Source organism: Puma concolor, chromosome E1 (genome assembly GCF_028749965.1).
Source record: "Puma concolor isolate L17-30 chromosome E1, mPumCon1.1.hap2, whole genome shotgun sequence".
NCBI lineage: Eukaryota > Metazoa > Chordata > Mammalia > Carnivora > Felidae > Puma > Puma concolor.
The window spans coordinates 14312526-14326251 of NC_141680.1; the positions used below are offsets into that span (position 1 = coordinate 14312526).

General features: G+C 40.6%; 1 protein-coding gene and 1 pseudogene across 1 annotated transcript; one reads left to right on the forward strand and one right to left on the reverse strand.

Annotated features, from left to right (window-relative positions):
• Positions 1–5049: 5049 nt before the first annotated feature.
• Positions 5050–5766, forward strand: LOC112854807 (protein SET-like; annotated as a pseudogene).
• A 2172-nt stretch (positions 5767–7938) lies between these two features.
• On the reverse strand, positions 7939–8948 carry LOC112852713 (putative olfactory receptor 3A4). Its single transcript, XM_025916245.2, has one exon. It carries the CDS (start codon positions 8884–8886, stop codon positions 7939–7941), a length of 948 nt encoding a protein of 315 aa, XP_025772030.2. The 5' UTR covers positions 8887–8948.
• Between the last annotated feature and the right edge of the window lie 4778 nt (positions 8949–13726).

Below are 13726 nucleotides of genomic sequence, written 5' to 3' on the forward strand. Positions count from 1 at the left end.
AAAAAGGTTTAGACTAAGATTTCTAAGAATTAAAACTCTGATAAATATGATTAAGATCGCTGGAAAATGATTTTTTAAAAAAGCAATTTATGTATATAGGAAAGTAGGAGATATGTAAGAAAGGTGTAAAGAATGAAAATACATTTTGTTGATGGAAAGAAAATAATTTTGTCCTGAAATGAGACTGGTTATTTAGAGAGAGAAAATTTAGGACAGAATCTAAGTTAAAAAAAAAAAAAAGTTGTAAAACGTTTGTGAAGGGGAATCTTTGAAAAAGAATTTTATATGTGGTCAGGACTAACACTAGAATAAATGAATTTTTAAAATATTATGATATAAAATTAAGATTTGGCTTTTCTCTCTGTTAAGAAAAAAAGACTGAGATTTCTTGGATTACTGGTCTACTCTTGATAAGAAATTATAAACAAGGTTCCCCCCCCCCCGCCCATTTGCTCAGAAAAATAAGGTTTCTTGATTTGTTTTTGTAAGGTCTTTGATTACTCGAAAAAACTAAATCCTTCAATATTAAAGTGGCAAAATTTGGTCGCAAGTATTCCAACGTTCCGTAAAATCGCTTATGGCCCTTTTGGTCAAACAGTAATTAAATATTAGGTTTTATAATAATCTAACATCTTATATAGGCACATGCTTTTAAAACTTTCTAAGTTTTTTTTTAAACAAACTTCCCAGAAATTCAAATACTACATGAAGTCTTTTTGACTAAATAGGTTTGTTTATTTGGTATGTTAAGTCACGTGGGAAGCATTGTCAAACAACTGATTGTAACTTCTCTTAGGTTATCTTTGTGGGTAAATGTTATAACTGTTCCAAAGCCATATAAAATTCCTAAGGTTTGAATATTTCCTGGTATAATGTCATCACTTAAAATTCTAATTATTAAAGCATTATGTGTCACAAAAATAACCAAATTTCCTTGTCAACTGCATTGTAATGAGCTCTCATCAGAGTCTCATCAAACCATGTCCATTTTTGAGTCTTTTGTCATTTACAGGTATTGTTCTGATGCTCTTACAAAATATGTTTCAACTTCAAAGAGATTCGTGAAAAGGAATTTTGACAAATACAGGTTTCTGATATCTTTAAGATCATAAAACTAAACTGAGTAAGGATTTCCAAAACTAATGGGAAAACTACATTCAAGCAAAACAAAAATTAATAACATGGGACTAAGTGAATTAAGGAAAATGATTACAGTTTTGTTTTATGACTCTTGTTTGAAAATATTGCTGATTCTCTAACGCTTGCTCTTCAGATTCAAGGAAACTTTTTCTCTTAGGTTATCTATGACTTACAAAAATTTGATAGAGATTCCTTTATGAACAAATTGAAGCATTTCTCTTTTCTCCCTGCCTGAACCCTCCAGAATTCAAAACTCTCAATGAGTATTCTTTCCTTCATGGTGATTATAATTATTTACATAAATTCAATAAAAATCTGTTCTCCTTTAACAGAACACCATTGGAAACATTGATTATATTACCAAGGCTTTGACTGGAACATCATATTTGAAAGAGACATGTACGGACTCAGATAAGACCAGATGGCTCTAAGGAATTAAGGTTGACTTTATAGCCAGTAGAGTCCCTTAGAAATGTCAGCCTGATACCTTGCTTATGGAGTTCCCAGCTGCCTTACCAGCCCTGCAGACCAAAGCCAGACAACTTGAGGTAAACTTCAGAAAGATTGCCACAATAGATCATATACAGTCACTGTGCCTGTTACTCTATGGGCCACTCAAAAGGATCACCAGAGACATTTGCACTATAAAATCCATCAGATTGCCACTGCCTGCTCCCCCTACATCTGGGGATGCTTCAAGTCTGACATCTAAAAATCTTCTCACACTGGCATCACTAGGGACTCCGACGCCGCGTTTATAATTTGCTCCAACCATTAACTTATATTTTTCTTTTATTTCCAAAAAAAACACAACCCGGTTATTAATGACCTGATCGCTTGCTAACTAAGACAGAGTCTATATGGTGGCTAACACCACTTGCTAACACCACATATATTGACTCCTTATGGGAAATAAAAACCCATAGAGATAAAATCAAGCAGCAAGCCACTTGGCTATTAGAAGCTCTTGACCACCACCATCACCCCCTTTCCAAGGTGGCTGGGACTGGTTTACTGATCTATTCTATTGGATACCCATTGATACAGCCTTTAGAGGGGATGATGGGCTTAACTATATTGTTATTTTTCCTTAAAATGTGTTTCGGGATAAAATGAACGATGTCATGTAGTACCAAACTATGTAGGAAAATATCCAAGTTCTCAGATGAGGAACTCTCTCTGATAGTTCCCCTCCATTGGCACAAGGGGCCACTGGGTCCCTCCAGTACCACGTCAAATCCTTCCATTCCAAGGCCCCTACTATGCCTTAATTCAGCTTGAAGCAGTTACAGAAGGGGGACTGCCACCCATGTTCCAAAGAAATGGAATGAAGGATTGACTACAGGAAATTATAACAGGAAAAAAACTTAGCATATTTGACTGTATGTTGCTTCTATTTCCCTTGCTGCTGTGGCCTTTAAAACTTCTGCTTAGCCCAGCACATAGGTATAGTACAGCAAAGATTTTCAGAAACTGCTCTTTATGCAAAATCTGCCTCACCTGACGAAACAAAGAAGTAGCCAAATTGGTCATCATTCCAATTCTTCAAGATTAAGGGATGATCATAACTCAGGGGAATTGAAACCGTGCCCCATAGGGTTAAGGATGTTAAAACTAACAAAAAGTTTAAAACTTGTTTTTCAGATAACGATTTCCCCCAGTCAACTGTTGTGTTTTTCAGATCTCAGGAAAAGACTCACGAGCTGTCTCTGCAGAAGCCTGGACTCAAGGTCAATTGATGTGATTACAGCCTATGAACAAGCAAGGCTTGGCACAGGTGCATGCCTTACCAGAGACAACAAGCCTAAGACCCCATCCAGCTTATGCCAGTTCTTAGAGCATGCCCATGACCCCTTGTCCTTATCCTAAGAAAACTTCCTGATGCCAGGGACTGAATTTTGTCTCCTTCTGATGGTAAGTCTCCACCCCAAGGAAACACGGGGATATAAGTTAGGTTTGTTCAATGTGCATGCTCCATCTTTCCTCATAAATAATCATAAATTTCCCTACCCTTTTACTTGCCAAGATGTACGTAAAGGATTCTTTGGACTTTTTCTTCTGTCTCAGTCTGTTCAAATATCACATTGGTTTCTTCAAAATGTACTTATTGGAATTATTTTACTGTCCATATATCATTGTTATAAATGTTATATCAAATGTAAAACTAGACAGTCTCAGCCAAGCACATGTACTTTGCTCATCAGTTGGACTTAATAAACAACATATACCACTTTTAAGCTTCCCGCCATTTATGTTACAATAAATTCCCCCCAACAAGGAACTCTGTGTGTGTGTGTGTGTGTGTGTGTGTGTGTGTGTGTGTGTTCACGCCTAGCAAATGAGGGACTTGATGGACCAACGGCAGACAAGCCAGTCACCCTGGCATCAAGGAACATAACATAAGGTCGATCATCACTGCTTTCTGAGGACAGATTATTGATTAAAAGGGAGGAATGATAAAAGACATTTTCAACTTTTAAAGTTTTTGGGTGCTGCTCCTGGGCTCCCAGGGAAGCTATACTTTTACCAAGGTCACAATGCCTTCACCAAACTTCAAAGCATGGCAATCTTTCTGCCCTGAGCACACATTGTCCATCTACTTCATTAGCAAATAACCTAAAATAAATATTACAAACTAAAGATAAGAGTAAAAATCTCCCTAAATTCCATTCCCATATTGCTGAAGCCTGCAACCTTGCACATACTAAAAGCATAAAATAAAGTTAGTAGTTTTCTGAAATGTCCTTCATAATAATTATTGTAACTCTTGCTATAACAAAACCATATATAACCCTGGATTAAACATTCCTTTTCCAAAGCACTTTCTTCTCCGTGAAGATTGTATATCCCAGGCAGCTGTCTTCACTTGGGCTTGAATAAAACTCTATTCCTTTTTTTTTTTTTTTTTTTTTTTTTTAGAAATTGTACAAGGTTTGTTCATTTTGTGTTGACAAGTGTCAGGTTAGGTTCTGGTGAACAGAAGACATTGTACTGCAGGGTACTCCAGGACCTCTTCTTCATAAAGTCACTAACTTTCAAGAGCAGAAGATATATCTGACTTTCTTACACAGAAACAGACACAGAGAAGCAGACAAAATGAGGATACAGAGAAATTTATCCCAAACGAAAGAACAGGACAAAGCCATGGCCAGAGATCTAAGTGAAGCAGATACAAGTAATATGCTTGGTAGAGAATTTAAAACAATGATTATAAGGATACTCTCTGGACTTGCGAAAAGAATGGAAAACATGAGTTAGGCCCTTAACACAGAAAAAGGAATAACATAGCAGAGATAAAGGGCTCGATAAATGAAATGAGAAACACACTTGATGGAATGAACAGCAGTATGAAACAAAGGGGTGAATTAATGAGCTAAAAGAGGAATGGAAAGTAACCAAGCTAAAAAAGAGAGAGACAAAGGAATTACATAAAACTAGAATGGATGTAGAGAGCTCAGTGATCCCATCAAACATATAATAATATTCATATTATAGGAGTCCCAGCAGAAGAGAGAGAAAGGGGGACAGAAAATTTATTTGAAGAAAAAATAGCTGAAAACTTCCCTAATATGTGGAAGGAAATAGATATCCAGATCTAGGTGGCACAGGGAACTCCCATCAGAATCAGCAAAAGCAGACCTCCACCAAGACATATTGTAATCAAATTTGCAAAATAGAGTCATAAAGAAAAAAATCGTATAAGCAGCAAGACAAAAGAAATCATTAACTTAGAAGGGAAAATTCATAAGTCTACTGGGATATTTTTCAAGAGAAACTCTGCAAGACAGAAAGGAGTGGCATAATATATTCAAAGTGCTGAATGGGAGAGTAGTTGGAGTTTCTTCCAGACATACGTCTGCCCTTATTTTGTGGACTTTCCTCACAGCATGGCCCTAAATGCCAGCTTCACTCCCACCTCAAATGAAGAAACTGCCTCCTGCCCCCAAGTCAAAGGAGACATTGACCTCTCCAATGGGAGATAAAGAGCAGCAAGAAGCAACAGAACATATTGATGAAGTACAAAATGACATAGACTTAATGAAGAAGTCAGTGAGGAGATTTTGAAAGTAGAACAGAAATATAACAAACTCCACCAACCATTTTTTCAGAAGAGGTCAGAATTGATCACCATAAAGCCCAAATTTTGAGGTAACATTTGTCAATCATCCACAGGTGTCTGCACTGCTTGAGGAGGAGGATGAAGAGGTGCTGCATTATTTGACAAGAGTTGAAGTGACAAAATTTGAAGATATTGAATCAGGTTACAGAATAGATTTTTATTTTGATGAAAACCCTTACTTTGAAAATAAAGTTCTCGCCAAAGAATTTCATCTGAGTGAGAATTGTGATCCATCTTCAAAGTCCATTAAAATCAAATGGAAATCTGGAAAGGATTTGATGAAACATTCAAGTCAAATGCAGAACAAAGCCTTCGGGAAGAGACGGCATGAGGAAGCAGAAAGCTTCTTCACCTGTTTGCTAACCATTCTGACTCAGATGAGTTAGGAGAGGTCATCGAAGATGATATTTGGCCAAATCCATTGTAGTACTACTTGGTTCCTGATATGGATGATAGAGGAGGGAGAGGAGGAGGAGGAGGAGGAAGATGAAGGAAAAGAGGACTAACTGATGGATCCCAAACTTCCATTTTTAATTTTCTCCGGTCCCTTGGAGCAAGTTGTAATCTTTTTTTCCCCTTTCCTTGTGGCTCATTCCCCCTGTTTTTAAAAGTCTATTCTCTGCCTTTATACCACGGTTCTCAACTTACTTTGGGGGAAAATACCATGAACAGAATAGAGTAGGGAAAGAAACTCTACCCCTTTCTGTTCCAAATTATTTTTATCCCTTCCTGTCTCAACAAAACCTTTATGGAATCAACACCACCATGTTCTGTGGGAAAAAAGAAAAAGCTGCTCCCTTAGCTATGCCGGAAATTGGAGGGTGTTACCCTGCTGTGTAGTAATGCATGGAATTTAGCTTTTTCCCTCCTTTCTCTCACTATTGGGCTCAGAGATAACACTGTGTCTGTACGTGAATATGGACAATTAGCATTGACCAAGATATATCTGTCTACTTTCTCTTGTTTAAAAAAGGGGGGGGGGACTTTAAAAAAATGGGGCTACCGAAGATCAGCAAGGAGTGGGTTTGAAATGTTTGGGTGGGTTAAGAGGGCATTTTGACAACATGGCTTTGGCATGTTTAATCAGGATGTTTAATGGACATCCTAGCAGTTTAAGATGACACCTTTAAAATAAAATACCCTCCTAATGATGACTTGAACACTGCCGCTCGATAGGAGAAACAGAAGAACCTATGGGATCTTATTGGGAATTGACATTGTCCATTGTAATTTTGTTCCTGTTTATTTTTAAATTTTCTTTTTGTTTCACCGGAAAGGAAAGATGATGCTCGGTTTTAAACTTTAAAAGTGTACAAGTTGTTTTGTTACAATAAAACTAAATGCGCACACACACACACACACACACACATGCGGGTGCGCGCCACAGTGATTAATGGGAAAAATCTGAAGCCAAGAATATTCTATCCAATAAGACTATCACTCAGAATAGAAGGAGAGGTAGAGTTTCCCAGAAAAACAAAAATTAAAGGAGCTTATGATGACTAAACCAGCCTTGAAAGAAATATCAAAGGGAACTCTTTGAGTGGAAGTATAAAAGTAGGAAACACAAAAGCAGTGAAAATGAACGTTTCTGTTAAAAAATCAGTCAAGGAAGTAACAAAAAGGTATATAAAATGTAGTAACACATGTTTAAACATGGGGAGGAGAGGAGAAAAGAATGGGTTCAAGCTTAAATGGCCACCACCTTAATATAGACTGCTATATGCAGATGAGGTTATATACAAACCCAAAGCTAACCACATACTAAAAACCACTAACAAACATGCAAATAATAAAGAGAAAGAAAACCAAATATATCGCTAAAGAAAGTAGGCAAAACATGCCATAAAGACAAGAAAGGATCAGAGAAAATCTTCAGAAACAACCACAAGACAAGTAATAAAATGGCAGTATATACATATCAATAACTACTTTGAATGTAAAGGGACTAAATGCTCCAGTTGAAAGATACAGGGCCTCAGAATGGATAAAAAACAAACAAGACCCATCTGTACGTTGCTTGCAAAAGACTCATTTTAGGCCTAAAGACACTTCAGGCTTGGTTTTAACACGTTTCCTTTTTGTTGATTTATTTGTTGCAATTGGCCTCCAGCAATCCCTTTAACCTCTACCAGTTGCTCTGGAACAAAGTGTAAATTTGTCAAAGGCACAAAAATCTCTTAATTCGTATTTCTGTTTTGTTTAAATAACGTTTTCCCTCTCATATTGATTTTCCTTTTCTTTTTCATTCTTTTTGTTGCCCAGTTCCCGTCCGCCTCCCCACACCTTATAGATACCCTTCCTCGTCGAAATGAGATGCAGTACTTACAGATGTAGCCTGCCTGGGTTCAAATCCCAGCCCTGGTGTTGATTAGCTGGGTGCCTTTGGGCAAGTTACTCAACCTCTCTAAGGTTCAATTTCCTAATCGGCAACTGTAAATCTACATCTACCTCATAAGGTTATTATGAGGATTAAATGAGTTAGCAGATGTCGGTCACGGAGAAGACGGCCTGTCATGTACCATAAAATAAGTGATAGCCATTATCATTTTTATTGTATTTTCCTTCCTAAGCCGGTCTCCAACCCCACTTCATCATACTCACTTCCCATCTGCACTAATCACAATACCTTTTGGAAGCAGTAAGCGTGACATTCCTAAAGGCCAGAGGAAGGGATCTCACTCTGGAGGCCGTCTCCCTGTGAACACCCGCTGCAGGGCGCCCTGCACATCAGGGTTCCGGAGACTGTAGATGAGTGGGTTCAGCATGGGGCTGATGACAGTGTTGAGGATGCCAATCCCTTTGTCTTTGTCCGAAGCCTCCACTGAGCCCAGCCTCATGTAGCTGAAGACGCCTGTCCCGTAGAATACGCTGACAACCGTGAGGTGGGAGCCACACGTGGAGAAGGCTTTCTTCCTGCCCTCAGCAGAGCGGATTCGCAGGACTGCGGCTGCCACGTGTGCATAGGACACAGTGATGAGGACCAGTGGGGCCACACCCATGAAGGCTGCTGCTACAAAGAGCAGCAGCTCATTGAGCTGGGTGCTGGAGCAGGAGAGCTGGAAGAGCTGTGGGAGGTCACAGTAGAAGTGATTGATCACATGGGGGCCACAGAAGTCAAGAGTAGATAAGGCAACAGTTTGGGTCAGTGCGTTGGTGAAGGAAAAGGCACACGACACGCCCACTAGCGCTTGCTGAATTCCCCAGCTCATGTGGGTGCTGTAGGTGAGGGGCTGGCAGATGGCCAGGTAGCGGTCATAGGCCATGACTGTCAGCAGGAAGCAGTCCGCCCCTGCCAGGAGGTGGAAACAGAAGAGCTGTGAGAGGCAGGCCCCGTAGGGAATGCTTCTGTTATTGGACATGAAGCGTCTCAGCATGGCAGGGACAGTGACACTGATGCACCCGACATCCAGCAGGGACAAGTTCCCCAGGAAGAAGTACATGGGGGTGTGGAGTTTGGGTTCGGCGAGGATGGCAGCCAGGATGCTGAGGTTGCCCCCAAGAGTAGCTACGTAAGCGAGAAGGAAGACGGTGAAGAGGACGGGCTGCAGAGCTGGGGTCTCTGACAGACCCAGCAGGACAAACTCAGTGACAACAGAATCATTTCCTGAGGCTCCCAGATCCATGGCTTTCTTCCACCAGCAGCAGAACTGAGCAAAAACTAGGAGGTGCCAATGGTGGTGAAAGGAGAATGAGATCCTGATAGAAACCACCAAGTGTAGCAATGTCCCAGAGAGGGCCAGGATGCAAGGACACATAAAATTTAACAGAGTTAAAGATTGTGACATAATAGGAAAAGACTTGATAAACCTGACACTTAGTGGGTAAGAACAGTAGCATTGGAGAGACTCAAACAGAACTAAATGAATGGACATAAAATGGGGAACAAATGTAATATTTGAAAGCTAAAGGGAGAGATGTTTTTCCTGAGACCAAAGTTCCAAGAAGAAAACGCCAAGCCTGCAGATGGTGGCATGGCCATAATTTAGGTACACAAGATCCCAAGGGATGAAACGGAGGCTTCAGGGAAAGGGAATGGGAAGGCATGCTCCCGCAACCTGTGTCCACAATCTCCACTACACATGTCATCGCGTGGGATGGCAGTAGTGAGATGCTTGCTGTTGCCCAGACTATTAAGACATTAACTTGTGAAGCTGAGCGCTGGTCTGGACTTTTCAGAAAAAGTGAAATGAAATGAGATGAGATGAGATGAGATGAGATGAGATGAGATGAGATGAATTGAGATGAGATGAGATGAAATGAAATGAAATGAAAACAGCTACATGAAATGAGAAGATACCATTGAGGACGTCTCCCGCTCCACTGCTGGTGAATACAAGCCTTGTAGATTTTCTAAACAGCAAGATTCTATTGCATTTCTCCATATAGAACTTGGGAAATTTGGGCTCCAGAGTACTGACCTTTTGTTGATTAAGAAAACTGTAAAAAAAAAGTTTTTGAGTAGGGTGAGAATTGGCAAGCTTAAGTTCCCAGGTGGGATCAGTGGATACCCAGTTGAACTCTCTCACGGAGCTAAACAAGTATATACCCAGCCCCTGAACTCCCTTCTGCTTCCAATTGCACCATCACTTAGCTTCTAGCTCCTCGGTCTCCTGGCTCTAGTTACACATCATCCAACACACATACTATCATGGACCCAATGACCAGATAAGGACAAAGTCTGTGATGGTGCCATGACTGGCCCCATATGATCAGTTGGATAATACTTGCCTTTCCCCAAAGTGGTCACACTAATAAAATGCATCGTGATCTGTCTCAACTTCTGGTTGAAGGATGGATGTTTAAGTCGCCTTGAACAGGAAAAGGCTGGAGTTGGAGCTCCCCAAGTGGCAAAAGGCATGAGCAGAGGAATACATTTCCTGATGATTAATTTTGAAAATAATGTCAAGACCACAATGGGTCAAACACCGACTGATGGTCCAGCCTCTTCTACATGGACATGTTGTTTAGACTATCACCTCCAAGTCAATCTCTCCAGATCTGAAATGGTCTTCTTTCTCAATCTGCTCTTGACTTAAATATTTTGGTAACAGCCTTGCCAACCTCCCAGTAGCAGGGCTGGCAAACTTAGTCATCACTGCCTTCTCTCTAACCCCTCATATTCAAGCACCCAAGTCCCACTTGATACTTTGGGGGAAGAGAGGAGCCATTCCAGAGCCCATTCCCTTGGTATGTAAACCAAGTTGAGAGTCCAGTGAGGGGTCTTGGGATGGCATTCACCCAGACAAGAAGATGGGCACTTCTTGAGCAAAGAGGAGGGACAGTCACGCTTGCCCAGAGACCCTCACGGAGGCAATAGCTTATAAAGGACAGAGAGATAGAGACAGACAGCTAATATGACATCATTTCACATTGGGATTTTTCTCCACTCCACTGTTACCCCTTGAGGCTTCAGAAATTAGCACCTTCCAGGGGGAGACAGAACCAGGTAAACACTTGTGTTTGCCATAGACATAATGATCTCTAGAACCTTTCAAATGTTTTGTACTTCCTCAACATGTTTCCAAGTATGACCTTCATGGATATGGAAAAATTCATTCATTTATTTAACAAAAATGTTTTTCACCACCTACTATTATTGATCTTACAAATAAAAATCAGTTATTTTACCAGAAAATATGGGTGTGTTCAGGAATATCAGAGGACTGCAGTTTGGAACAAGCAAGCTATGGCAAAAACCATAGGTGAGTCCCACAAACAAAAGAAAGGAATGTTATTTTATGAAGAAATAGGAAGTTGAGAGGAGTTCTTGTCCCTTCGAGAAAAGCAAGAGTTGAGAGTGATGATGGTTTCTCATTGGCTGAGTTGCTGGTGTAGTCTATTACTTGTCAGAGGTGAAATGTACATCTTTTTGTGTCGGGGCCCAAAATTGAGGATTCTTTTCCCCTGAGCATTCTTCTGTTGGGGTCTGCATTGACAGTTCTTCTTAGAACTGAGGTGGAGTGGCATAGAGTGACAGCTCCCCCCTTCTGGCTTCCACACTCCATTTTAATGATGTTTCCCTTTATTAATTTTCACACTGTGTACCGGCACTGCTATCAGCATTGCATGGAGTTAAAATGAATTTCAGAAAGTCTTAAAGTACAGTAAAGGTCACACAGTTTCAGAGGTGACCTTGGGACTTTGGGTTTCTGGTTTAGTTCAGCCCATTGTCTTCGGTGGGGAAGAGCAGAGTCTTGTAACTACACAGCTTTGCTTGCAGCCTGGGGCTGAGAGGAGGGTGGAGCCTGGGCAGGATCTGCTCCTATTATCAGTCCTGGAGCAGCATCCCTGGACTTCCCTCATCTCACAAGGTCATGTCACATCTCCCAACACAGCTCACATTAGCCATCCTCAAACTTGGCATCTCTTCTAGCCTCAAACGAATGCCTTGCCATTTTTCTGCTTCCACTCACAATCAAGACCCTGTAGCATCCTGATCCTAAATATTTTCCAACCTTAAAGGCCCCCAACATCATAAAGGAAGAGAAAGGTTTGGAGTGTGTTTTAGACCAAGACTGCCCTACTTTTGCTAACTCCTGAAAGTGGCTTTAGGCATCAGACTCAACTTGTAACAATTCTTTGTTAAGTCAGAAAGCTTTCCCATTGGCTTTCATTAGCATGTTTGGGAGAAACTCTTTGCAGGATCAATTGAGGAGCTTCATGGTGGCTCTGGAGGAGCTGGAAGGGAATTAGGATAAGTTGGGATTTCTGTCAACAGCTGTCCATAGAAGGGAACCACAGGTTACAGAAACCACTATTGCACATTCTGCTCCTGACATGACAAAAAGTTATTTTCTCTCCCTGGAAAGTCTTTTCTCACACCTTATTAACCCAAGACACTCCATCCTTGAAGACTTGGCACAGGTCTTCTCTCTCCAGGAAACCATCCACCAGCCCTTAGGGTTGGGTGCCCTTCCTCTATCCCCCCATGGCAGTCTAAAGGTATGACAAGCTGATGATCCTCAATTCTTACGTCCATCCCAGATGCTATGCTGTTGATCCTAATATCTAACTGTACACTGGATATATCTACATGAACATTCCACAGGAACCTCCAACTCCACACATACAAAACCAAATGAACCATGTTTGCCCCTATTATACAAAAAGAACACATGAAAAGACACACACACACACACACACACACACACACACACACTCACTCACACACACCTAGAACCCTAAAAACACATGGCTTTTGTGGAAAGCTCACAGGCAAAGAAATAGCAGGGCACAATGATCTCCTGAACTCTCCCTATTGCCCATGGAGGGTGGTAAAGGGTGAACATCACTAGACTGGAAGGACTAGAGCAAGCTTTTCGGTAGAGAGGGACTCCATCCCCTACAGACACTCGATATATTTATGGGAATTGGAAGAAAGAGGGAAGCATCTAGGCAGCTGTCCAACACCCGGTGCCTCCCGGATGGGGAAGTAAGTTTGTTAAATGGGGTTGCCTCCAGTGGAGCTGAGCCTTGGTTATCACCCTGTTTTTCCACTGAACCGCTGAGCTGACTTCTTGCTAAGCTACTGAAAGGGGGGAGATATTGCCAGACAATATGATAGACAGGAGGTGACCAAGATATATGGTCCCTGCTCACGTGAAAAAGGCAAGCCTTAACCAATAGTTATCTCTTATTCACTATGCATATACATTCACACACCCACATGCTCCGCCACATGCCCACGTTATCATTTTTTGTTTTACCAAAAGGGGCATGACACTGAATGAATTTTTTCAGCTTTTAAAAAATTATCTTTATATGTTGAGCTTCATTTATTGTATTACTCTTCAAATTTTTTAAAAGTTTATTTATTTATTTTGAGAGAGAGAGAGAGAAAATACAAGAGCCAGGGAGGGGCAGAGAGGGAGGGAGAGAGAGACAATCCCAAGCAGGCTCCGTGCTGCCAGCACAGAGCCCAAGGTGGGGCTCAAACTCATGAACGGTGAGATCATGACCTGATCTAAATCAAAAGTTGGAGGCTCAATCCACTGAGCCACCCAGGCACTCCCCTCTTCAAATTTTTTCATTGACTTTCTAATATTCTATTATTTGCATTTGCCAAAATTTACCTTATCACTGGATATTTCGTTCCAATTTTTCACTATTATAAACAATAATGGAACCAAGTCTCTTCATCTCTGATATTTGTCCTCTGTTCTGAATAGTTTCTACCCCTAATTTGGGCAAAGAACTTGTCTTTTCCATTGAGATTCTACATTCTCAAGACTAGATTCCTTCTTACCTTATGACAAAAGCATAAATTACTTCACTACTTTCTTTTATATAAGAGACAGGGAAACATGCATTCTTCACACCCCCCACCTATATTGTTCATATTTATTGCTCATATCTTTGTTTTGAGAGTTTTCACTGGCTTCAGGGCTTGTTGACTTATTTGTTAGCATAGGTTTTTCAATCCAGTTAACTATGAAGGAAGAGGAAAAAAGATTAATTATGTAA